At 42.9% G+C, this 26,336-nt stretch overlaps 1 protein-coding gene across 1 annotated transcript in view; it reads right to left on the minus strand.

Annotated features, from left to right (window-relative positions):
* The window catches only part of FMN1 (formin 1), a 406,404-nt gene extending 380,559 nt beyond the window's left edge, over positions 1 to 25,845 (minus strand). The window contains exon 1 of the mRNA XM_032623988.1: positions 23,988 to 25,845. Coding sequence (XP_032479879.1) covers positions 23,988 to 25,845 — 1,858 coding nt within the window. The remainder of the gene's footprint in view (positions 1 to 23,987) is intronic.
* Positions 25,846 to 26,336: the final 491 nt, after the last annotated feature.

Genomic DNA, 26,336 nt, shown 5'->3' on the forward strand with positions numbered 1-26,336 from the left:
GCATAAATATATGTAACACATTATAAATGATAAATGATACAGTGGGTTTTGATGGAAAGTTCTAAATCTTCTTTATAAAAAACCAATTGAAAACCCATTGCCAGTGTGTCTATGAGAACAGTCTCAGTTAAGGTCAAAGCTAGTGGAGAATCTACTTTATCCATTGCTCAGGTACTGTGATCATCCCTTGCTGTGGTCCCATGCCAGCCTTTACTGGTTTTAGTTGCTCCTTTGTACGAGAAACATTATAAATATGGGCAGAAAATGATCCGTTTCTGCTTTTGAAATTGATTAAAGTTCCTGTTAAGTACCAAATCTTTACCATAATTTGGAAGGAGGTTTTCTCCCTCCCATATGCTCTATAAAATGCTCGCTCACTACCAAATTTATTCACTACTGGATTTATTCATGCTGGTTGGGTACTGGGAATGCAAACATGAAAAAGACAGAGCCTGTACTAAAGAAATTCATAGACTACTGATTCCAGCTTCTAGAGAATCTGCCCATTTTGCTATGCTGTTTCTATAAAGAAGAGTACTGGGGAAAAAAAGGCAGAAGAATTTGTTGTGGAAATGAGAAACATATTCTCCTACCTTCACTGGCACATCAAATTATGACCAACTGTTTTGAATATACAATCAAAAAGTAAGTTTTTTAAAGCACATACTGCAGGACAGTAACAGCAAGGTACTTAAAGCTTCAATTAGATCAATAGGAAACGTAGATGTCAGCACCAAAAAGAAAAATTGCATTAGCTGCCACAGTTTCTTTGGGTATACCCCAGTGATATGATGGTTTACAGTGTGCGTGACTGTGCCTCGCATCTTATTTATTCTTCATAAGAACCCTATGAGGTACATTTTGTTACTATTCACAATGCAGAGCAGAGAAAACTGAGACTAAGACAGGTTGTATAACTTGCATTAGACCATAGCAGCAGAGTTCAGGCTCAAGCATAGATGTGACTACCCATGTTCTTCCACGACGCCTCCTTCAAACTGTGCATCCATTCAATCAAGTATCACATGGTTTGAACAACTATAATTTATTTAGTTTCTATAAATCATAGTCTTACCAAGTACGTGAAGGAGAGAGAACACATATATGCAGATTAATGAATGAGATTCCCAGGAACCTTTCAGAAAGACAAGACAGCATTTTAGTCACAGATCACTTTTCAAAAAAAAAAAAAAAAAAATGAAGAAAACCTTCTTTGTTAAGCAATACTTCAAGCATCAGTTAACTTTGCAAGACAAGCAAAGTCTGGGTGAATTCTCAGAGAATCAAAATATTTAGAGGTAAAAGATCCTCAAAGATTTATTGTCCTCAGAGGTTTATTCTAAGTTATTCATTTTTACCAATGAGCAAATGGAACTCCTGGGATACTACTAATTACATTTCAATTATCATATAAGATTATTACATGTAACAAATTCTTTATTATGTTACTTAATTAGCAAGTAAATTTTTAATTTATTTTTCAAACTTTTACCTCTTACTCCATATTGACCATAAGCCTAAATAATTATAGTGCTCTGGAACTGAGTTGCTTTATCCCTTTGAGTCTAGGTGCTAATGAAAGTTAACTATTGATGGAACAAAGGCCACCAGGCAATTGCTTATTGGGGAAATTTCAAGGGCTCCAAAGTAAATACCTAAGTAGCGATTGTAACAGAAATTCCCTGAAAATCCAAATAAGTTTCTTGTTACCTTCAAATTGGTGGTGGGGACAATATAGGGAGAGAAGGAAAGAACCAAAATCGAAGTTAGAAGACCTGTACTATTCTATCACTAAACAGTTACAACTCTTCAGATGGAACCTCACTTTCCTTACCTGTACCATGAAAGCACTAGGTCAAAGGATCCTTCCCAACTTTAATATTTTATAATCACTGTTTAGAGGCGACAAATACCAACTAAGTCATATACTCCCTTGTGGAGTTTGTAGAACTGCTCCTGGTTTTTAAAAATGAAATAAGAAATGTTTTCAAATGCCTTGAGGGCATACGATTCCAAAAACTTAGATTTCCTGAGGGAGATATTTTATTTATTAAAATATGTCAACATATTTTATCTCTCTAGGCAAAGTACACTTCTTTCATTTTTTCAGGATTAAAAATAAATCCTGGGGCTTCCCTGGTGGTGCAGTGGTCAAGAATCCACCTGCTAATGCAGGATACACGGGTTTGAGCCCTGGTCCGGGAAGATCCCACATGCTGCGGAGCAACTAAGCCTGTGTGCCACAACTACTGTGCCTGCACTCTAGACCCCATGTGCCACAACCACTGAAGCCTGTGTGCCCATGCTCCGCAACAAGAGAAGCCACCGCAATGAGAGGCCTATGCACCGCAACGAAGAGTAGCTCCCACTCTCCACAGCTAGAGAAAGCCCGTGCGCAGCAACAAAGACCTGACACAGCCGAAAATAAATAAATAAATAAATCCTGATAATACCACTAAAGCAGCAATATGCCGGGAAGAAAAGCAATAAGAAAGAAAGGAAAATAACATTTAGTTCGTCCCTATGCAACTTTCTACCTATGGTAAAAAGAACCAGCTTATCTGCTATCTTTTTTTTTTTTTTTTTTTTTGCGGTACGCGGACATCTCACTGCTGTGGCCTCTCCCGTTGCGGAGCACAGGCTCCGGACGCGCAGGCTCAGCAGCCATGGCTCACGGGCCCAGGCGCTCCGCAGCATGTGGGATCTTCCCTGACCGGGGCACAAACCTGTGTCCCCTAGCATCGGCAGGCGGGCTCTCAACCACTGCACCACCAGGGAAGCCCTGCTATCCTCTTTAATTAAATTGAGGGTGAGGACCACATTTAACCATATGCTCCACTGCAGGTAATGAGAAATTAAAAACTCTTTTCAAAAGTAGAGTTTATCTGGAATGCATCTTAGTGGATACATCAAAAAGAAAGCAAAGCAACCATTGCAGAGCATTTGACTTTTCAGCCCTCATTTTGAGGGGGTCTGATCTTCAGAAAAAGCCACTGGGGCAAGCAACTTGTTCATTTGTCTGTCTAAACCATATTTACTAGTCAAGGGCCAGACACTACCATAAATGCCAGAGGCATGCAGAGAAACATCCTATGACTCCTGCCATCCAGGGGCTCATAATCTAGTTAGTGCCAGAGACTCACATGCAAATAAATAATTATGACAATGCTAAGTGTTTTGAAATGAAAGAAGCACAGAGTACTATATGGAATATATAAGAGAAAATGCTTAACTCTAATTAGGAAGGTTAGGAGAGCTTCTTGGAAAAGATGACATTTGTGCTAGGTCTTAATGGGCGAGTAGGTGGTTTCTCACGGAAACAGCACGTGCAAAGGCATAGAAGCAAAGAAAGGAAGGGAGAAAGGAAAAGGGAAGGAAAAGTATCATAAAATAAATTTAAAATAGTTTTTTCCAATCGGACGTGTCTGAAATAGGATCTTACTTTCACTGTCATTTTCCTAATCGCTTGTGAGGCTAAGCATATTTTCACTCATTCATAAACTCACTCATCATTCAGATTTTCTCTTAACTGACTATTTTCTTCTCCTGGGTAGTTTGCCTTTTACTTACTAATTTACATGAATTCTTTATATAGTCTCTTTGTTAGCCATAAGTGCTGCAAATATCTTCTCCCAGCTTTCCTTATTACTCTTTAAAATTGGTATCATTTGTCATAGTCAAATGATTTTAAATTTCAGATTATTTTAATACAGACAAATTGACCAATAATCTTCCTTATGGTTTGTGCTTTCAAGCAACCCTTTCCTAATCCTTGCATATTTTCTACTAAAAGCTGTCAGGTTTTGCTTTTCACATCTCAGTTCTAAATCCACCTGAAATAGATTTTGTGCACGGAGGTTTATTTTTTTCTTTCCATATGGCTAACCAATTGGCCCAGCATCGTTTATTGAATAATTTATCCTTTCGCAGTCTTTGTAACGTCAGCTGTTGCAGGCAGGAATCTCGGGGTAATGAACTGAGAGATTTCCATGCAGAAGGTTTGGCGGGAGGGTGCTCTTGGGCACACACCTATTAGAGAGTGAGGGATGCAGGGCTGGGCAGAAGGAGATGCAGCCACAACAGAGGCCTTGGCTGATCACACAGGGAGCACTGAAGCTGGGATGGCTCTTCAGAGATGTTTCCTGCCCAAGTTAAGGACTGGGCTTTGGTACCCTCACACACAGACTGGTCATTGGATAGGGCTGCCCCTGAGAAGTGGGTGGAATCTCTGGTGAGGCAGCTCCCTAAGGCAGAGGGCATGGCCTGGGGAGGGACTCAGCTGTCAGCCACCAGCCAGCAAGACAGCTAGGTAGCTGAGGGAACTAGGGCTTTGATCTTGACAGGGGGATCTGGGTGTCACACACAGCATTCACTACACGGCCTTTGTCAGGTACCCCCGTTCCAATTTTACTGTCTCACTATTCTTTTGGATCCTTTTTCCTATGAAAAAATTTCCAGATAGGTCTCCATCCTGGTCGCCTGCATGTAATCCAATGTGTCAACAGCCCCCTTCAAATGCGGACCTCTAATTACACTAAACCCTCCAGATTTGTCAGACTATATAGAGTACGGTAGCACATTTTCTCCCTTGATATGAACATCTATCACTAATGTAGCCTGGCTTTTTATTTTAAACAGCCCCCTTGCCCAACTGGCTCAAAATCAATATGTTGTCAGCTAAGGCTGAAACCGAATTCTCCTATGTCCTTTACTTGTAAGTGGATATTTTAAACTAAATGCAGGACGTTTCCAGTATCCTCTTGACTTGAATCTTGTTCCATTTAGCTTAGGAAGAATTTAGCACGCCTTGTTCTGTCACCGAACACCTCTCTCCACCTCAGTTTTTCTCCAAAGTTGATTAAGAATGTCAGCAAGGGGCTTCCCTGGTGGCGCAGTGGTTGAGAGTCCGCCTGCCGATGCAGGGGATGCGGGTTCGTGCCCCGGTCCGGGAAGATCCCGCATGCCACGGAGCGGCTGAGCCCGTGAGCCATGGCCGCTGAGCCTGCGCGTCCGGAGCCTGTGCTCTGCAACGGGAGAAGCCACAACAGTGAGAGGCCCACGTACCGCAAAAAAAAAAAAAAAAAAGAATGCCAGCAAGACACTGAAGAGAAGAGAAAAGATCTGGACAGGACAGGGGACAGTGATGAGTCTATGACATGCCAGTGCCAGTGATTCCCTTCTACATTTTGACACAGGTCCATTCATCAGCACTCTAGGACTGGTCGCAGACCCAGCATGTTTCAATAGAGAGCTGTCTTCCCAGTCACTTGGGGCAGGAACCTGCCGGTGATCCCTGACTCTGTTTTCTCTTTCAACTGCACATCCAACCAAATTTGTCTAGTTTTGAGTCCACAGTACTTTGGAATATACCCCTTGTTGCCACGAGCACCAAGACCATCACAGAGCTGTTTGATTCTTAGCTCTGTTTTCAGCTGATCACGTTCTCACTACTGCCAAACCTATTTGCCTCGAAATACAAAGCTGAGAAAGTTATGACCTTTTACTGGTTCCCCACCTGGAAGAGATGACAGTAAATAGTGTCCCTGGGGGGTGAGGAAATAAATGCAGCTTCTCAGGATGTCGTCTGCAGAGAATGTCCATTTAACTTTGGGCCTCTCTGGCATAGAGACTATTAGGACCGCTAAGGATCATTGAAAAGTGATTTCTCTTTTCAAGGCTGCTATCTGTAATCATAAAAGGAATTCCTTATATTTGTAAAGCACTCTGATGTATGCTTTCTCGTTTAATTCTCACAGCAACTCTGAAAGAGTGATGTTATTAACCCATCGTTAAGCATGAGACTTGATGAGGTGGTATCTTACAGTCACATTGCTAGCAATTGACAGAGGCAGGATTTGAACTTGGGTTTCCTGATTTCAAGGCAGGGTCTTCTTCCCCAACCCAGCTCAACTGAACAGTTGTGTGAGTGATGGCCTATTTAGCCTGAGAAGGAACAAAGGTATCCAAAGGCAGCTGAGTTCTGAAAGGGCAGCCTCCAAGTCTCTAAAAGAAAAATACTGCCCAAAGGACAGAACAGAGTGATTTTCCTCCAGTCACACAGAGGCTAAGATTTAACAGCTTCTGCAGCAAAGAGGCAAACGATTCCCTGATTCAGGCTCTTTGGGAGATTAGTCATACATTATCGTATGATTTTCTAAGCTATTTGCTCTTAAAGGAATTAGAAAGATGCCAACAAAATAGTACGCTGCTCTTTAGAATAAAGCTGCAGATGTGTGACTGTAATATCTTAATTACTTAGTAGATGAAATCCTATAACTCCACCAATATTTGCTGATAACATAAAACTGGTAACAAAAGCTACATACTGAAAGCCTAATGGATGCTTAAATACAATTTGGAGAAGTAGCATCTTAGACCACATGACAGCAGCTGGCACTTGGCAGGGATCAATAGTTATTTGAAGACATCTGCATTGAGGCAAGAATGGTTAATATTATGATTAACAGAAAAAAAGCTGTAATCACAGCAACAAATGTCATACAGGTAAATATTCAAGAATAGCATTCTACCTTCCTGTATGAAATCAATGTGCAAGAATTGGTTGGAAGAACGCTAATAAAAAAATTAAGAAATTTTCCATGTTTATAGATCCCTCTATCTGATACATTCTATAATAATTATTCAAAATCATCATAGAAATGGCTAAGTGGGAATTCAATTATTTCTCAAGGATAACTCATCTATATCATTTCCCTCTAATGAGTATTTACACCTAAAAGATTCTGAATTCATCTAATGTAGCTAAACATCAGTATAACAATTTATGTTTGTTTTTTTGTAAATATATTTTATTTATTTATTTTTATTTTTTTGGCTGTGTTGGATCTTCATTTCTGTGCGAGGGCTTTCTCTAGTTGTGATGAGTGGGGGCCACTCTTCATCGCAACGCGCGGGCCTCTCACTGTCGCAGCCTCTATTGTTGTGGAGCACAAGCTCCAGACGCGCAGGCTCAGTAGTTGTGGCTCACAGGCCCAGTTGCTCCGTGGCATGTGGGATCCTCCCAGACCAGGGCTCAAACCCGTGTCTCCTGCATTGGCAGGCAGATTCTCAACCACTGCGCCACCAGGGAAGCCCCAACAATTTATGCTTTTAATCTTGGTCTTCACTAAAGTGGTTAAGCACAGACAGTTTGGCCTCCAACCTCAGAATTTCTGATTCAGTAGGTCTGGGGGAATGGGGCCCAAGAAACAGCATTTTAACAAGTTTCCAGTTGTGGCTAATAATGCTGCTTGCTCAGGGACCACCCTTTGATAACCACTGTTTCTACACCACACTGACTCTCCCGTAAGTTCCTATCGTCACACTTAATTTTGCCATTGGTGAATTTCTTGTGTACAATAAACAAAAATTCATTCAAGGATTAGTTATTGAGCCAGCATTTATGTAATACGTGCTGTAAGTGATACCAGATGTGATGCCATATATTAGAGATACAAAGATGAATAAAGCTTAGTCTTTGCGTCCGTGGAGTTTATATTATAGAAAGACACATAAACAAATAATATGATATAATGTGATAAACATCATGTGTAAATTTCTATGAGAGTAGAATGAAAGTATTCATTCTACAATGAGAGGAATCAGAAGGCTTTATAATGGAGATAACATTTAGGATTTTTAAAAAACTTTTTAGTTTCCAATAACTTTCGACTTATAGAAAAGTTAAAAAATAGAGTTCCCTATACTATTCATTCAGTTTCCCAGCATTATGCAAACATTGACATTTTGCATAACCAAGGTTAGGATGAATTCTGAAGGATGCATGGAAACTTATCAGGGTATCCCATGTATAGAAATAATACATGAATAAAACCATTGAGACAGGATATGCTAAAAATGATATCTAAACATTTTTGGAGAATTATATGCTAGACACTCTGCCAAGCCCTTTATTTTTTTTTTTTTTTTTTTTTTTTTTTTTTTTTTTTTATGCGTTACGCGGGCCTCTCACTGTTGTGGCCTCTCCCGTTGCGGAGGACAGGCTCCGGACGCGCAGGCTCAGCGGCCATGGCTCACGGGCCCAGCCGCTCCGCGGCATGTGGGATCCTCCCAGACCGGGGCACGAACCCGTGTCCCCTGCATCGGCAGGCGGACTCTCAACCACTGCGCCACCAGGGAAGCCCCCAAGCCCTTTAAATGTTTTACTTCACTTAATTCTTAACAACCCATATCTACTATGTGGATAATATTATCACTCCCTCTATAAATGAGGTAACTGAGGCCATTGCCAATCTTCTAGTAGGTAACAAAACTGGGATTTAACACTAAAATGTTGAACTTCAGCGCACACACTCTTAAGCAATGTACTATGATTATCATGATCTGGAAATGAGAACAGTCTATTATGGATTAGGTTCCATTAGGGAAAGTTGTAGGGTTCTGAGAGTGGAAGCAGAAGACAAGACAGAAAGTGAATGGGAACTCCTAGATAATGGAAGGATACTGTGGTAGGCAGAATTCTACAATAGTCTCCTTGACTTCCATCTCCTGGAGGAACACACCCAGAATAATCCCCTCTCCTTGAATGAGGGCAGAACCTATGAATATGATGGTACATCATCATGTCCATGACTCAGTTAAGTTACGTGGCAAAGGCAAAGGAATCTGCTGATGTAATTAAGGTCCCTGGTGTTATCACACTGCCCACTGGTTCAGGGCCTCAAATTCTCATGCCATTACCTAGGCCTGCCCATTCCTTTCCTGGCCTTGACTTCTGCATCCACTCTTGGAACCCTGTTCCATAACTCCTTCTTTAAGGGTCCTGCTCTGCTAGGTAACAACAGGAGCTTTATGGGTAAATTAACATGACTTGAGTTTTGTGCACAGATTTTGGAAATCAATCACCTGGCCTCAGTTTACGTGTGTATTAGGCACAAGTATTCCAACAACAATGCTTTCGCTATTTGAAGCTTGAAGGCAAACTTCAATGGTGGGCATCAGGCACCCAGCCAGGTGAGCCTTTTTGGACCCCCTGAATCACAGCCTAGAAGAGTTAAATGTTACCTGCCCAGCCTTCTAGTTCACCAGTGTGTTGGGTCATAAAGTGTATCTTGGTGCAAACGTGCTGGTCATTGATCACGCACCATGAAACATGGTTAATCTGTGACCAGCAAAACACACGAAACAGTAAGCTGCCTCTGGCTTCCATTTCAAGTTTGATCACTTGACCACCCCTCAGTGACTGGCTTTGACAAAAGTTAAGCCTCATTTAAGATTAAAAAAAAAAAAGGTCTGTTCTGGTAAAATTGATAATGTTGTAAAGTTATTTCAATGAAAAGAACAGTCTACTTGTTCACAGAAACACTTGGCTTTGAGGACCCAGGTTTCATTTAATATCATTCCCATCCTCTGGGTACATTCAGATTCCAAAACCTATGCAGAGACTAATCGTTTTAAGGTTACTTTTTTAAAAAAATAAAGTAACCTTAAATAAATAAATAAAAATTATCTACCCCAAACATGATAGTAATCACAACACAGGGCATGAAACCAGTTTCATTCTGTTTAACTTGGGAAAAAATTGCCCCTGTTGTTACCAGTTTTCAGACTGAGTTTTCTCATCTTTCATCCATCCATTTACTCACTCATTTAATAAAAACATTCACTGAATACATGCCATATGTCATTTACTAAACCTGATTCCAGGGAAATAATGATGAATGTGACACCATTCCTGAATCTGAGAGGCCTTTATTAAAAATAAAAATAAGGAAATGTCTATTTTAATTCTGACATGTTCTATCATCAGCAGAAACAGTTTCCAAATGCAGATGAGACACCAAGAGAATGGCAGGGACAAACCCACTCCACTCTGCTGTATGATATGGCACACCAGCTTAAGGAATTTCCCACCATTCTGTCTAACTCGTCTCAGGGAAATTTGTCACTAACAGTCACGGCCTTGTCACTTGTACATTGAAGGCTAGTTTTAATTAAAGTCAACAGCCATAAAAATCTACATAAACCAATACATATTGACTACCTGGTGGCATGCTATTTAAGGAATTGCGAATCTTCCAACCAGAAGATAAGACAGGAAAAATCTTGATGGGAACTCAAGATTGACAGGCAGAACAATGAAAGAATATTATGGAAAATATGTACTAACATAATAAGATGCAAATAATCGAGGTTCAAGACCCATCGCCTAGACAAAAATATGATATAGAAATCAGGAGAGAAATTGACAAAGCTTTGTAGAGAGAAGCTACGACTTCAGGTGGTTCAGAAATAATTTGTAGAAAGAAAGGGGACCTTTATTTTTCTTTTATTTTGCTATATCATTCTTTCTTTTTAATTCACCAATTCTGATGTCTTTTTTTTTTTTTTTTTAAGATTTTTGTTTTATTTATTTATTTTTTGGCTGTGTTGGGTCTTTGTTGCTACACGCGGGCCTCCTCTAGTTGAGGTGAGCGGGGGCTACTCTTTGCTGCGGTGCATGGGTTTCTCATTGCAGTGGCTTCTCTTGTTGCGGAGCATGGGCTCTAGGCAAGTGGCCTTCAGTAGGTGTGGCACACAGGTTCAGTAGTTGTGGCCCATGGGCTCTAGAGTGCAGGCTCAGTAGTTGTCGCGCATGGGCTTAGTTGCTCCGTGGCATGTGGGATCTTCCCGGACCAGGGCTTGAACCCGTGTCCCCTGCACTGGCAGGCGGACTCTTCACCACTGTGCCACCAGGGAAGCCCGCTATATCATTCTTTAATTTACAGTTTCATATTGGAATGACATTAGTATTGGAAATGCAATTCCAATTTCTTTTTAATTACTTTAATTAAAAACAAAACTCCCCTGATTCAAAAGCTATTGAGTAGACTAGTTTTAAGCTATATTCTGAAGTGTGCATCAGACGTATCATATATGATCACCACCTTCAACTTTTTTACAAATTAGGTGGAAAATCCAAAATTAACCTACATAAAACAAGAAGAGACTGGAGGAGTGGCCAAGATGGCAGAGTTGGAAGACCCTGAGCTCACCTCCTCCCGGCACACCAAACTTATAACTATTTATTTACAGAGCAACTGTTGATGAGAAAGGCCAGAAGCCTACAACTAAAGATAAAAAGAAGGAACCACAATGACATGGGCAGGAGGCGTGAAGGTTTGATATAGTTAAGACCTGTACCCCCAGGTGGGTGACACACAAATGGGAGGATAATTACAACTGCAGAGGTTCTCTCCAAGGAATGAGGAGTCTGAGCCCCGCATTGGGCTCCCCATCCTGAGAGTCCTGCACCAGGAAGATGAACCCCTAGGATATTTGGTTTGAAGGTCAGTGGGGCTTGCTTTGGGGAGAGACAGAGGGCTGTAAGAAATAGAGACTTCACTCTTAAATGGCACACACAAAACCCAAATGCTCTGAGACCCAGGGAAGAAGCAGTAATTTGAAAGGAGCCTGTGTCAGACCCACCTGCTGATCTTTGAGTCTCCTGGAGAGACAGAAGGCACCTGGAGCTTACCCTGAGGACACAGACACTGGTGGCAGACATTTGGGGGAGCTTGTTCTACCATGTGGACACTGGTGCTGACAAGTGCCATTGTGGAGTCCTCCCTCCTCTAGCTTGTTAGCTCTGAGACCTGACCCTGCCCACCAGCCTGCTGGCACCAACACTGGGACATCTCAGGCCAAGCAACTAGCCAGGGAGAGACAGAGCCCTACCTACCAGCAGGCCTGTTATCTTAAGACTCTCTGAGCCCACAGAAACCCCTGGATCCAGCCTTGTCCACCAGAGGACCCAGGACCTGACCCCACACATCAGTGTGCTGGCACCAGCCCTGGGATCCTCTGGACTCTGGTCCCACCCACCAGCAGGCCAATGCAAGCCTTGGGACCCTCAGGGTCCCTGGTGCAGAGACCAGAGAACCCGATTCCACCCATCAGTGAGCAGGCACTAACCCTGGAACCTCCCCCAGCTCCACACACACACACACCCTGGCCCCATACATCAGCAGGCGGACAGTAGATCCAGGAACACCAGCCCCACAACTACCTACCCCAGAACCTGATTCTGCCCACCAATGGGCCAGCACTAGCCCTGGGACACCCCCCCTGCCACAGGGCTCAGCAGTTAGCTGCCTCATGACCCAGGCCTGCCACCACCAGCAGCCTCCATACAAGGCAGGGCCTGGCAACCAACCAAACCAGGGGGCCAGAGGGGCCTACCAGATGACCCACAGTAGTCAGTCCACCACATCAGAAGGACCCTCATAGCCCACATAGGGGGCACCCCTGGATCTTATAGCTCTGGAGACCAGAGGGGAGTGTGCTGCTGGGCCCCACAGGACATCTACAAGGTCAGGAAACATAATCAACCTACCAAATACACAGAAATAAAAATAGCAAATCAGGCAAAATGAGGCAACAGAGGAATATGTTGCAAATAAAGGAGCAAGATAAAACCTCAGAAGAACTAAGTGACGTGGAGATAGGTAATCTACCTGATAAAGAGTTGAAGACAATGATTGTAAAGATGTTCAAAGAACTCTCGGGAGAAGACTGAATGAACAGAGCCCGAGGTTAGAAGTTTTCAACAAAGAATTAGGAAATACAAAGAAGAACTGAACAGAGACAAAGAATACAATCAATGAAACGAAAAATACACTAGAAGGAATCAACGGTAACTTAGATGATACAAAGGAATGGATCAGTGAGCTAGAAGACAGAGTAGTGGAAATCACTGAAGCTAAACAGAAAAAAGAATAAAAAGAAATGAGGACAGCTTAACAGACCTCTGGGATAACATCAAGTGTACTAACGCCACATTATAGGGTTCCCAGAGGGAGAAGACAGAGAGAAAGGGGTAGAGAACATATCTGAAGACATAGTAACTGAAAATTTCCCTGACCTGGGAAAGAAAGCAGACATCCAAGCACAGGAAGCCCAGGGAGTCCCAAGCAGGATCAACCCAAAAAGGACCACACCAAGACATATCCTAATTAAAATGGCAAAAATCAAAGATAAAGAGAGAATATTAAAAGCAGCAAGGGAAAAGAAACAAGGGAGCTCCCATAAGACTATCAGCTGACTCTTCAGCAGAAACTGCAGGCTACAAGGGAGTGGCACGATATATTTAACGTGATGAAAGGGAAGAACCTACAACCAAGAATAATCTACCTGGCAAGGCTTTCATTCAGATTTGATGAAGACAGCAAAAGCTTTACAGATAAGCAAAAGCTAAAAGAGTTCAGCATCACCAAACCAGCTTTACAAAAAGTGTTAAAGGAATTACTCTAAGTGAAAAAGAAAAGGCCACAACTAGAAACATGAAAAAAATCAAAGGAAAAAAATCTCACTGGTAGAGGCAAATATACAGTAAACGTAGTAAATCAACCACCTACAAAGCTAGTAGGAAGGTCAAAAGACAAAAGTAATAAAATCGTGTATATCCACAATAAGTAGTTAAGGGATACCCAAAACAATTAGATGTAAAACATATTGTCAGAAACAGTAAACGTGCTGTGAGGGAAGTAAAAATGCATCATATAGGTAGATAGATAGATAATATAGATCAACAGATAGCTATATATAGACCTCATGATAACCACACACCAAAAATCTGTAATAGACACACGAAGAAGAGAAAGGAATCCAACAAACAAAACAAAATAGAAACAGAGTTATAGATACAGAGAACAAACAAGTGGTTACCAAGGGGAGGGGGATGTGGGAGGAAATAAATAGCTGAGGGAGATTAGAGATACAAAATATTGAGTCCAGGGGTATGAAGTGTACAGTGTGGGGAATATAGTTAATAACTATGTAACATCTTTGCATGGTGACAGATCGTAACTCATGCTGATCAGTTTGAAGTGTAGAGATATATTGAATTGCTATGTTGTGTAACAGGAAACAACACAGTGTTGTAGGTCAATTATACTTCAAAGATAAACAAACTCAAGAGTAAGGGGCATTGGAGAAAGGCAGTCAAAAAGTCAAAACTTCCAGTCATAAGATAAATAAGTACTGGGGATATTATGTACAACACGATAAATATAATTAACACTGCTGTATGTTATATATGAAAATTGTTAAGAGACTAAATCCTGAGCTCTTGTCACAGGAAAAAAATTCTTTTTTCTATTTCTTTAACATTGCATAGATGTTCACTAAACTCCTTGTGATAATTTCATGATTTAGGTAAATCATTATGCTGCACACCTTAAACTTATACAGTGCTCTATGTCAGTTATAATCTCAGTGAACCTGGAAGGAAAAGAAAAAAAAACCAATAAGAGACCAACGTACTTCAAAAATAGCAAGCGACTTAACAGAAGCAAATGTAGAAGCTTTGAGAGCAAATCAAGAAATTCACAATAACCAGTTGTGGCCTATTATTTGTAGCATCATTTCATCACTGGAAAACACCAAAAGGAGTAGATTATTAAAATCCTTTCTGGGGACTTCCCTGGTGGTCCAGTGGTTAAGAATCCGCCTGCCAATGCAGGGGACTCAGGTTCGATCCCTGGTCGGGGAACGAAGATCCCACGTGCCGTGGGGCAACTAAGCCCACACGCTGCAACTAAGACCCGATGCAGCCAGAAATAAATAAATAAATATTTTAAAAAGAAGGCTTTCTGACCCAGTGAGCCAATAATGATCTGTAATTATAATAAAGCTAACATTTTCTAATGTGTTAGGAAGCATTTTTCATTGACGTTATTTCATTTGATACTCAAAACAACCTTGTGAATTTGATACTCCTAGCAAATGCAGTTGGGGGAGTAAGAACATGGTGCAAAATCAGAATTTCTCTGGCTCTACCAATTTGGGGGCTTCCCTCCCCCTACACACCGATTTCTCCAGATCATTCCAGGAAGCACGTGAACGCATGGATCCAATCTTCCTCATCCCTCATCAACACTGCTGTCCTCACTTCTCTGGCTGCTGAAGGTGTCTCTGGACGCTGCTAGAATTGTCACCGGGTTGCTGCAGCTAAGGTACCAGGTGCGTTGCTTAGGCACTACTGCTTACCTTCCCCACTTCCCCTCTCCTCTCCGGGATGAGGTCAAATCCGGTTCCCTCCACCGTGTGCCCTGTCGCACCCTGCCCCGGCAGCACCTGAAGCAGGACCCCTTCACCCACAAGTGTGTCACACTCTACTATGCAGACCCCGCCTTCACTATCTTAAGGACATTTTAGTCAAATTACTCTTTAAGCTTTCACACTGCTTTCCTACTGCTCTCCTCTCTTCCTACCATCCAGACACGAGTCAGCAGAAAATCAGGAGGACACAACTTATGCTGTTTTCAGTGTCCTCCCTCCCACCCCGACCCCAAAGGTCTGGAAACCTCTCCTGTGCCCCAAATCCTGCTTTCCTCTGGAGGGGCTCTGCCTGGTGACCGTCCTCTGGGCACTCAAGCAAAAGACTCATGACAGGTCTAACCATCTAATTAACCGGATATGCCCAGACCTGTCTGAATCCTGGGGAGACCGTGCTGAGGCTCAAGCCTCACGTGGTGTTTATTCTCTCCGCAATTTCTCTGGGCTAAACTGGAAACCAACAGCTTTCATCAGCCACAGGATTATTTTGGGGTTCTCCCTCCAAATGCAAAACTCAACCTTAAAACTTTAACCTAGGGGCTTCCCTGGTGGCGCAGTGGTTGAGAATCTGCCTGCTAATGCAGGGGACATGGGTTCGAGCCCTGGTCTGGGAGGATCCCACATGCTGTGGAGCAACTAGGCCCGTGAGCCACAACTACTGAGCCTGCACGTCTGGAGCCTGTGCTCCGCAACAAGAGAGGCCGTGATAGTGAGAGGCCCGCGCACCGCGATGAAGAGTGGCCCCCACTTGCCACAGCTAGATAAAGCCCTCGCACAGAAACAAAGACCCAACACAGCAAAAATAAATTAATTAATTAATAAACTCCTACCCCCAACATCTAAAAAAAAACAAAAAAAACTTTAACCTAGGTTTCAAACAAATAAAAAACCCATATCAGAATATTTTAGGAAAAATACGTGAAACCTGGATGATCCAACTTACTGCCTCAGAGTAAGTAAAACTGTGTCACACGCTGCACGAAAATCTGAACCTCAATGTCTGAAGCCCAGCTTCCCTTGCTTGGCATGAAGTCCAGTCTTTTCTCGGGCTCTTCCTCCCCAGTTACGCCTCCAGGGGTCCCTCAAGGTTTCTGCGCTCACTCGGGGGCCTGCTGCCCCTGCTACCCTTCTGCTCTGTGCCTCTGTCACTCTGTGGCCACTGGGTTGCTAATAACTTGGGACCACGGAGGCTGGGGCTGTGCCCTGCTTCTGACTAGCAAGAAAGTTTCTGCTTCTCCTCAGACTCAAAGACATAGAGAACAGACTTGTGGCTGCCAACGGGGAGTGGGGGAGGGATGGATTGGGAGTTTGGGATTAGCAGATGCAAACTATTATATATAGGATGGATAAACAATAAGGTCCCACTACATAGCACAGGGAACTATATTCAATATCCTCTGATAAACCATGATGGAAAAGAATATGAAAAACAATGTGTGTGTGTGTGTGTGTGTATATATATATATATGAATCACTTTGCTGTACAGAAGAAATTAATACGACATTGTGAATCAACTGTACTTCAGTAAAATAAGAATATTTCTGTTACCCTTGAACAGCTCTTCCACACTGCAAAACTGTTGGGCTTCTGATGACAAAGTTCTTCCTTCCCTTCATGCTAAAGCCCCTTCTCCTTAGAGGGTAAGGGCCCTCTTAGGAGGACGAGAAAATGTCTGTGCACAGACTTTTGGCCCAGGCTTGCTCTCTCACGATACTTCTCCTTCCGTTGTCCACTGTTCCTCCCTAAGGTTCAATAGCCTTCAAGGTCCCCACAAGTCCCTCTACATCTTATACATATCTGAATCCCAATTTTAGTTCAAGTTCTGTCCTGTAAGGCTCTGGGACAGATAGAAAGCATCTGGTTCAATGTAGTAGAACAATCCATGACTGGGAAAACCTGCTAAGTCCTTCCGTGAGAGGGAAGGAACTCCAGAACTTGCTATGGCAGGAGGCTGAGATGCCAAGGCACACAGAGGAACTCTAGGGTAAGTGATCAGAAAGAGGATGAAGTAAGATAAGCAGTAATAGTCATTTACCTGATACTGTAAAAGCCAGCAAGAGGGAAAGAGTGGCCCCAGGGTGGAGTTTACCGTTTTCAAAATGCACCCTCTTCCAGGAAAGCCCAGGAGGAATGAAATAAAACACACTACCTCAATATTCAGTACTTTGCTCTATCAATTTGATAAAATGCTTCTAATCCAATTACAACTAAAAGTTTGAGTCTTTTTTTTATACCCCAACCAATGATGCTATAAGCCAGAATGGTTGAGTTATGTAAATAAAGTATGCGATAAATTTTTCTTCAAAATTTAATACCTATTTATAAAATGTTTTTCTCTTTTAAGACTTTTCAGTAGCTATAACTTTTAATTGCAGTGTTAATTCTGCCGTTTCTTTGTCTTTGGAATTTCTTTAGACTGATGGATATGGCCTAGGGCCGCAGACTGCCACCCTCGCTTTAAATCTTGTGCTCTGACTCCAAGAATAGAAAAGAAACAAGTAAAAACCATTTCCAAGAAGGTGCTATCCTCAAAGCACAATTGGACATTAATTTGGGAAAAACTTCACATATGTAGAACTGGCTTGGAGTTTTAAAACATCAGATCGTGGTCATGGTCCTGGCCTTTGAAACATATTCCCTTTTAAAAAACAAAATGTGGGGGCTTCCCTGGTGGCGCACTGGTTGAGAGTCCGCCTGCCGATGCAGGGGATGCGGATTCGTGCCCCGGTCCGGGAAGATACCACATGCCGCGGAGCGGCTGGTCCCGTGAGCCATGGCCGCTGAGCCTGCGCGTCCGGAGCCTGTGCTCCGCAACGGGAGAGGCCACAAGAGTGAGAGGCCCGCATACCGCAAAAAAAAAAAACAAACAAAAAAAAAACAAAATGTGAATGAGAGAAACACCATTTATTTTATATGGAAACTGACCTCAAAATACAAACTGTTCATCAGCAGAAAATCTATTTCATATTTCATATGCTAATTCATTATTCTTAATTTGAGATAATCGTGGAAGATATTTTAAAATTCTTTTTGTGCCTTTCACAAAAAGCAATCGAGTACAATGTGCTATCAATCACTGTTAAATATAAGAGCTTTGTTTTTAAAAACTAGATAATTTTTTCTGAATCCACAGGCTGAAACTGTATCACAAGATCTCCCAATTATTTCTTTTACTTCCTCAAGTTTGTACTTTTAGCAATAAAAGGACAGTCGACCAAATTAAATTTAGAGGTAGAACGGTCATACGACAAAGAAATGAAACACTGCAATAATCATTTATTATCAAGATAACCACTGTTCAGTATCAAAACACACCGCACAATCAAAACACACCGCACATACACATTCTTTTTTACCCTGTCGTTCTTTTAAAATTCCACTCTTTCTACATTTCTTGCTCTTCGTGGTTCAGCCTATCTGCATCATCTTATACCTCCAAATCTACTCTGACCCTTCTCCATCCTTCCCTGGGCCCTGGAAGGCTGAGCTTGGAAACATCTACCCACTCCCTTTTACTCTGCCTTTTGGCTGGTTCAGTTCGAGAAAGTTTCGAGGCAGAAGACCAAAGGAGAGTGAAGCCAGGGTATTTATTCCCACAGCTCCCTCTCTGATAAGGGCCTCTACCACAAGCCACCGTTCCTGCTCTGTGGTCCTCTGCTTTAAGCTCCCCTGTTTGGGTTCACTGACCCCTGCTTCCCTTGCTCCTTCAGGCCTGGGTGTTTGTTCCCTATCAGGACACTGTCTAACCCAGGAGCCTTTCTTTTCTTTTAATTTCTTTTATTTATTTTAACAACATTGTGTTAATTTCTTCTGTACAGCCAAGTGATTCAGTTATACATATGTATACATTCTTTTTCATATACATATATATATGTTCTTTTCCATTATGGTTTATTACAAGATATTGAACATAGTCCCCTGTGCTATACAGTAGGACCTTGTTGTTTATCCATTCTCTATATAATAGTTTGCATCGGCTAATTCCAAACTCTCAGTCCATCCCTCTCCCACTCCACCTCCCGCTTGGCAACCACAAGTCTGTTGTCTACATCTCTGTTTCTCCTTTGTAGGTAAGTTCATTTGTGTCATATTTTAGATTCCAAACATAAGTGATATCATATGGTATTTTTCTTTCTCTTTCTGATTTACTTCACTTAATATGATAATGTCTAGGTCCATCTATGTTGCTGAAAATGGCATTATTTCATTCTTTTTTATGGCTGAGTAATATTCCATTGTATATATGTACCACATCTTCTTTATCCATTTATCTGTCGATGGACATTTAGGTTGCTAGCCATGTCTTGACTATTGTAAATAGTGCTGCTATGAACATAGGGGTGCATGTATCTTTTCAAATTATAGTTTTGTCTGGATATATGCCCAGGAGTAGGATTGCTGGATCATACGGCAACTCTAGTTTTAGTTTTTTGAGGACGCTCCATACCGTTTTCCATAGTGGCTATACCAATTTACATTCCTACCAACTGTGTAGGAGGGTCAGAAGCCTTTCTTAACCGCCTTCTCTTGGTCTCTGGATACTGCTCCCTGACTTGTCCTGCTTGGGTGCTGCTTTTATATATAATCCTGCTTCCCTGACTTGTCCTTCTTGGGTGCTGCTTTTATAGCTCTCTAGCAACCTACATATCCCTTTGTAATAATGCTCTAGTCTCAATACTGAGCTTCTTGCTTCATTAAAGGACATGGGGAAGACACAGAAAATTGTGGTTCAGCTATAATCCTATACCCCCCAACACACATACACACACACAACCCCTCTAGGTGGGGTATTTATTTTTTTCTTTAAAATGTAGTTCAGTAACTCTTTAAAAATCATAAAAGTGACACATTTACCACAACCAGTGAAACAATGTAAAAATATGTAAAGAAAAGAAGTTAATGCTCTTCCCCGGTGATTTTGTTTTTTTGTTTGTTTGGGGGGTTTTTTTTGTTGTTTCTTTTGGACCCTTCCCCTTCACCTTATTCCCCACCTTCACCCTGTCTAGCCCTAGATAAAGAATGTGAACAGCCTGGCCTGTCTTTCTTTACACCTGTCTCCATGATATTCAAACTTTCAAACCCATACCAAACATATATACTCATATATAGAGAGGGGTGAAACTTGTCTTTACAAAAACAGAGCATATTCTACATTATTTTGCAACTTGCTAGATAGAGATCTAGTTCCATACTTTAAATAAATAGCCTCATAATATTACGGAGACTAAATATACTCTAATTTATGTAGCCATTTCTCTACTGATTGACGCTCCATTTTTTTTTCCAGCTGCTTTGACCACTATACAAAATGCCGCAATAAACAACCTTATGCATATGTTCTTACTAGTGCATCTATTTATGTGACCTAAATTCCTAAAATAGGGTTGCTAGGTCAAAGTTACATATAGTTTCAATGACAATCCCCTTACTTTCTCAAAAGTGTGAAGCAATGTATTTCCTGTCAATTTAAGTCCTATATATGTTTTATATGGATATACTATGGTATATGCAATTTTTAATCTTTCTCTCTGAACATGAATTACAGATAATTGTCTACGCACTATATACTTTCTGTAGTAATCTTAAATGGCTGGGTATAGCCATTAAAGTTGTGGAGCTTCTTTAAAATTTGGGGGGGATTGTATCAAACCTCAATATTAATATAGGGAGAATTTCTATCTACTCCCCATAATACATGCCCAAAGACAAATCAAAGCTTTGACAACAGCATTAGATATAATAAAATCTGTTACAAATATGCCTTTCAACCCTTAATCAGTTGACATTAACTACATCTTTTGATGGGCACAAGCACTGATAACATGATTCACGATATCAAGAGGAACTATGCCTGGGGCATATGCCTCCATCACCACCTCAGTGACTTCAAAGGGGAAAGATCATGAGATTGTTGAGAAACACACTGAAGCACTGGGGATCTTCCTGAGCATGGTGAGCCCAGTTACATGGGATTTTTCTAGCATTAAAAGGGTCTATTTCAGATCAAAGGTAAAAGTGGGCCAGAAAAAACAGAAGGGAATCCCAGACCCAAGGACACTGCTATTCAGGTTAGCACAACTAGAGTCCTTCAGGCTTGAGAAAATACCACATTCCACAAAGGCTTGGGAACATTCTACAGCTGTTTCCATAAAACCAAGGTGGTGGTCAGGGTGGGGATGGGGAAGTGGGGAGAGGAGGGCCATGAGAAGACAAATCTGGCCACCATTCACTGTTAGCATATTCTCTGTTTGATCACATCACCACCAGACAAGAAATTCCTGTGCAAAGACCTTGGAAAGAAGAGTTAGGAAAATTACAAAGCCAACAGGAGGTAGACCAATAGCCTTCACGCTGTTTCCTGTGTGGATGGCAATGTTGGCTTTCACTGCTTGGCCCTGTGAGAAGGAGAAGCGGATTTTACTCTTTCCTGGGAATTACTACTTGCCCATAACACTAAAGTCTTCCAACTGGAAATGGATCTGATTACTTTTGCCAGACTTAATCTCTTACTTGAGCAGTTAATGAGTGCTTTCAATAATCTTAATCACATCACTTCAGTAAAATACCTAGACGTTATTTCCACAGGAAATAAATGTCCATAGACCATAAACTCAACCTGGTTAATAGCTAACGTGGGAGAAAGGTGGGAATTGGACTCAGATAAAGGGCTACTGTTGGGTGATGGTAAATGAATGATCCACCCTTCGTCTGGGACTGTCTGAGGCCAGTGGATGTGGGATGTGGAAGGAGGAGAAATGAATTGAAAGACAAAGGCAGCTGGAAGTAGCAAATGTCTCCCTGTGTGGACCCACCAGCTGCAGGAAGTCCCTGAAGGATCCAGAATATGATGAGGACTCGTGGCCACAGAGAAGGGGGATTAAAAGAAAAGCAGGAGACAGAACACAAGATACAGATCAAAGATACTATCTGGAGAACTCCCTCCCTTCATGCTTTTCAAAGAGGGATGATGATAAGAGATAACGTTTGGACGTTCCTGGAGGAAGGTCCCAGCAAAAGAGAATTTATCCATGACAGAAAAAAAGGCTTCTCCTGCTCCTATTTCCCCCCTTCCAATGCCTTCTTTTGTAACATTAGAAGCACAGGCAGCCTCCCTACCAAGGAATCCATGTGATTCTAATGACCGGCTCCTAAAGTGCTATGAAGATCCCAATGGAAGGCTAGGGCCAAAGTAAAGGGAATGGTTCTGTGCAACGGTATGGAGAGGTCACGGGAAAAGGGTGACCATCTGTTGAACGTGCCCCTCAGTGAGCTTAAGGTCAGTCATCAGAGAAACTGAATGTCCTCTGTGTGCCTACCTTGAGCCAGATACGATGGAGCTTTTATAATATTGTTTTTGGGGCTTTTTTTTTAATAGAAAAAGGACAATAATAAAAAGATAATTCTAAATCGGGGCGGCGGTGGGGGGGGGAGTAAAGATTTACTGAAGCTCAATGTATTATTTAATGCACAGTTTCTGGAGGAGCGGCACACCAAGTCGTAGGATTTAGTGTGACTTCTAAAAAGACCTTTCGGAATTGAGGCAGCTCTTGCATGCCCATCTCTCCAGAAGTCTCTATCTAATCGTTGCAGAGAGCTTCCTTTCAAAGTATTTTGAAGGCTCCAGCATTCACAGGGAGAAAGGATTTTCATCACTAGGATTCTATGATACATGACATAAAATCTACAATTCTCTGACTTTCCTGATGAAGCAGTTTGGTTATATTAGGAAGTAGCAAGTCTCATCAAACTAAGAGCAATACATTACAAACACAAAATGAAGAGCATTTACCACATTTTAAAAGAAACACACCCTGGATCAATGATATAGAGAAATTTATAAAATGGCAAGAGTTCAAAATAAACAGAAGCTTTTGAAATTCCTCTTTCCTAGACAGATATTTTTATCTTAAAAATTGCACATGATGTTTTCTCTAAACTTTAAGAGACTATATATCATATTACGAGCCTAGACAAAGCATTGACCATATGCTGTGAAAGGACCACTGAAAAAGAACCTATTATCTACACAATGGCATACACGACCCTAAACATCTGGCCGCGCTGGCCTGGAAAATGTAGTGAATACAGGAGTGGCACTTTTATACACTGTCTTTTTTAGTCTTATTGATCCTACTTATAGAACCACCAAAATTATTTTCATATAAAATTTTAAATCACACGAAACATACGAGCCAAACTGGCTCTTTAGTACCTTTTGCATAAGACATGATGTTATACCAGTAACAGTAGAAACCCATACATAAAACATAACTTCAGAATAAACATTACTTCGTGTTTGTTTGGGAAATAAAATACTGTTAGGAAAATCTGAATCAAGTTTCTTCAAGTTAGAAGGAATTCATCCTTCTTCTAGTATTAAAAAAAAAAAGTTTTTGTCATAAAATAAGGGTGCTTATAAAAGTGATTACTAAAAAGAAAGAAAAAAAAAAACCCCAAACCTCTAACAACAGACAGATGAGCAAAGACACAGCATGCTTCTGCGCTTCTGCCTACAAATCCAAGGCACCCCAGCAGCATGAACAGCAGAATTTAGGTCAAGGGGCCAATTAGCATCAAAGGCAGCGACAAGTTACTACTTCTCTCTGCCCAGTCCTGTTTCCTTTGAGAGTACTGTATTAAGCAACCATGGAGGCAGCTTTAGAGCATTCCAAAACAAAAAATTTAAAAAGACATTTACAAAGTATTGCTTCTGGAAGCAACTACAGCCCTGACCCCATAAGTCAACACCATCCTCACCATCTCCACACTCTTGTATACGACTCCCAGCTGTCCTGTTACAAGGTGAATTAACTAACAGGCCGAGGAATTTCGATTCATCGTTAATTAGCCAGTGTCTGAATAGCACGGGCGGACTGACAGTGTGGGGTCGCCCAGGAACACATGTAAAGCATTTTAAACCGGGACTAACCTGGAGGTGACCGGTGCTGGGGCTGAGCTGCGGTCCTCCCAGGCCCCAAGCTCTTTTCCAAAGGTTCCCCAGGCACCAACCGAGGTTGGCCCGCTCTGAGGGAGGTCGCGTTGGCTCCTTTGGTCTCCGTGACCTTTGCAGAGAGTGGTGGCTCCAAGGTGTCAGCAGAGGGTGACCCAGAGAAAGCACGGCTCTTTCTACCAAGAGAGTCATCAAGAGCGGCTTCCCTCTCAGCAGGCTGTGAAGGGGGCCGGAGGATCCTGTGATGCTGCTGAGGGCTGGGGAGCCTTGGAGAGAGAGGCAAGGGAACAGGTGACATCCATTTGTGCGCGCTGGACGGAAAGGATGAATTATTAAATACCGTGCCGAGAGCTGCCAGTGCTGGGGGTGGTGGCCTCTTCTCATCACCTCCAGGGTCCACACCGCGGGGCAGATCCAGAAACAAGGTTTTGTGGCCACTCAGAAGCAGCCCAGCTCCCCTCTTGCTGCCGGTTTCTGGGAGGGTATGGGTGGCTGTCGTCCCGAAGGGAAATCCCAGCCATTTCCCCTCGGTGGCTTCATCTAATTTCTCGCTCTCTATCACCTTCAGGAGGACCTTGTTCACAGCCCCCTCAATGCTGGCTAGGGGACACTCCTCAGCGGATGGCTGCCATGACCTGTCCGCTCTCTGCTCCTTGCCCCAACAGCTGACACCCCAAGCCCCAGCCTCAGCTTCCGGGAGGGTGAGCAAGTCTGCGCTGGGTATGAAGTCAGCTTGGGCTGCTGGGCAAACGGCAACCCTTTCCTCACCCCCAGGATGCGTTTTAACTACTCGTTGCACCTGAGCAGACAGATCCTGGACTTTGGCCACCACTTTGGAAATAGGCTTCTTCCTGCAAGTCCGTTCAGCAGCCTTCTCTGTCCGGCCCCCCTCTGCCTCTGGATGTTTCTCGGGCTCCTTGTGACTTTCGGTCGAACCTGTTTGCAGATGCGCCAGCCTGCGAGGGCCCCTCTGTGGCCCCCCGGCACCATCATCTCCTGGCTCTGTGGAGCTGCATTCAGGGGGCAGCCCGCCTCTTCCATGCCCCGCAACCTCAGAAGCCTTCTTGAAGCTCCCCAAGGCAGAGTCAGCATCCAGTGTCCTGGGGATCTCTGGGGTGCAGCTCCCTCTCCTCTGTAGGGAAGAGGTAAGTGCTCCATTTGGAAGCAAGTTGCCTCTCTCCTCTAGGAGCCAAAGATGAGGCCTTGTTTGAGAAAGAGCAAGGGCGTTGCTGGAACAGATCTGGTCCTTCCCCATCAGAGGGGGCAATCCCTGGCCCCCATGCCCCTTTCGTCTTGTCCTCTTCTGCAGGGAGTTTTGAGAGAGCCCCTCAAAGCTCTCTCTCCTTCCACCAAACCTCCGGGCCTTTTTGTTCCCGTGGGAGCTCCTCTTATTGAGAGAGCCCACGGGGGGCTCCCCCAGCCAGTGGCCACCACTCTGGAAACAGTCGTCCTCGGAGGCCAGGCTCACAGAGAGCTCCGGCAGCTTCCCCTCCTGGTTCCCCATCGTAATGCCCAGGATGTGGTCTGAGCTCAGCAGATTGGCCAGCAGTCTCTCCCTCTCGGCCGTGAGTTTGTACAGCTCAGTTAGAATGTCTTTCGTGGGAGTTGGCTTGAAAAATATGTCGCCTGGATGTTCAGTCGGCTGCCGGCTGAGGCTGTTGATGTCGGACCCCGCCCTGACTTGGTAGCAGTTATGAAACGCTTTACTGGATCTGTCTAGAGTTATGGTGCCCTTGTATGAAAATCCTCTGACTTCCCCCCTCGGAAGATAGAAGCTGATGTAGCAGAGTTCGGTAATGGGCTTACGCAATTGGAGGGTGCAGTGAGTGCCTTCCATTATGCCTACCTAATTATTCATGCCTCGGAGATGCTGGTCTGTGGTTAGGCTTCCCAGGCTCCGGTGGTGGGCCATGTGATGGTGGCTAAGCAGGGAAAACATCTGACAGTCATCTCCAGCAACGAGACGGCCTGTTAGAGGAACAGGGGAAGAAAGAAGCTAGTCTGACGGAGTGCATGAATCACGCAGCGACATAAATCAAAGCATAACTGGACTCATCCTTCCTCTCTGGCTGACCTCAAGCAACTCAAGGCAACAGCCAGGCGGCTGATCGCAACCTCCTCCCCACTCTCAGCTCACCCTTGACTAGCAAAGCTTTGATACAGCTGAGAATGGGAGAGTGCTCTCATTTTAGCCCCAAGGCAAAAGTCCCTTCTCCCCACGTGGGAACTTGATGTATACCCTAAGCAGGGTCTCTTGACTTCTCAAGGCTTCAGTTTAGGTTCTTCTATAAAACAGAGCTAACATACCTCCCAGAAATCCTGAGGAAA

This window comes from Phocoena sinus, chromosome 2 (assembly GCF_008692025.1).
Source record: "Phocoena sinus isolate mPhoSin1 chromosome 2, mPhoSin1.pri, whole genome shotgun sequence".
NCBI lineage: Eukaryota > Metazoa > Chordata > Mammalia > Artiodactyla > Phocoenidae > Phocoena > Phocoena sinus.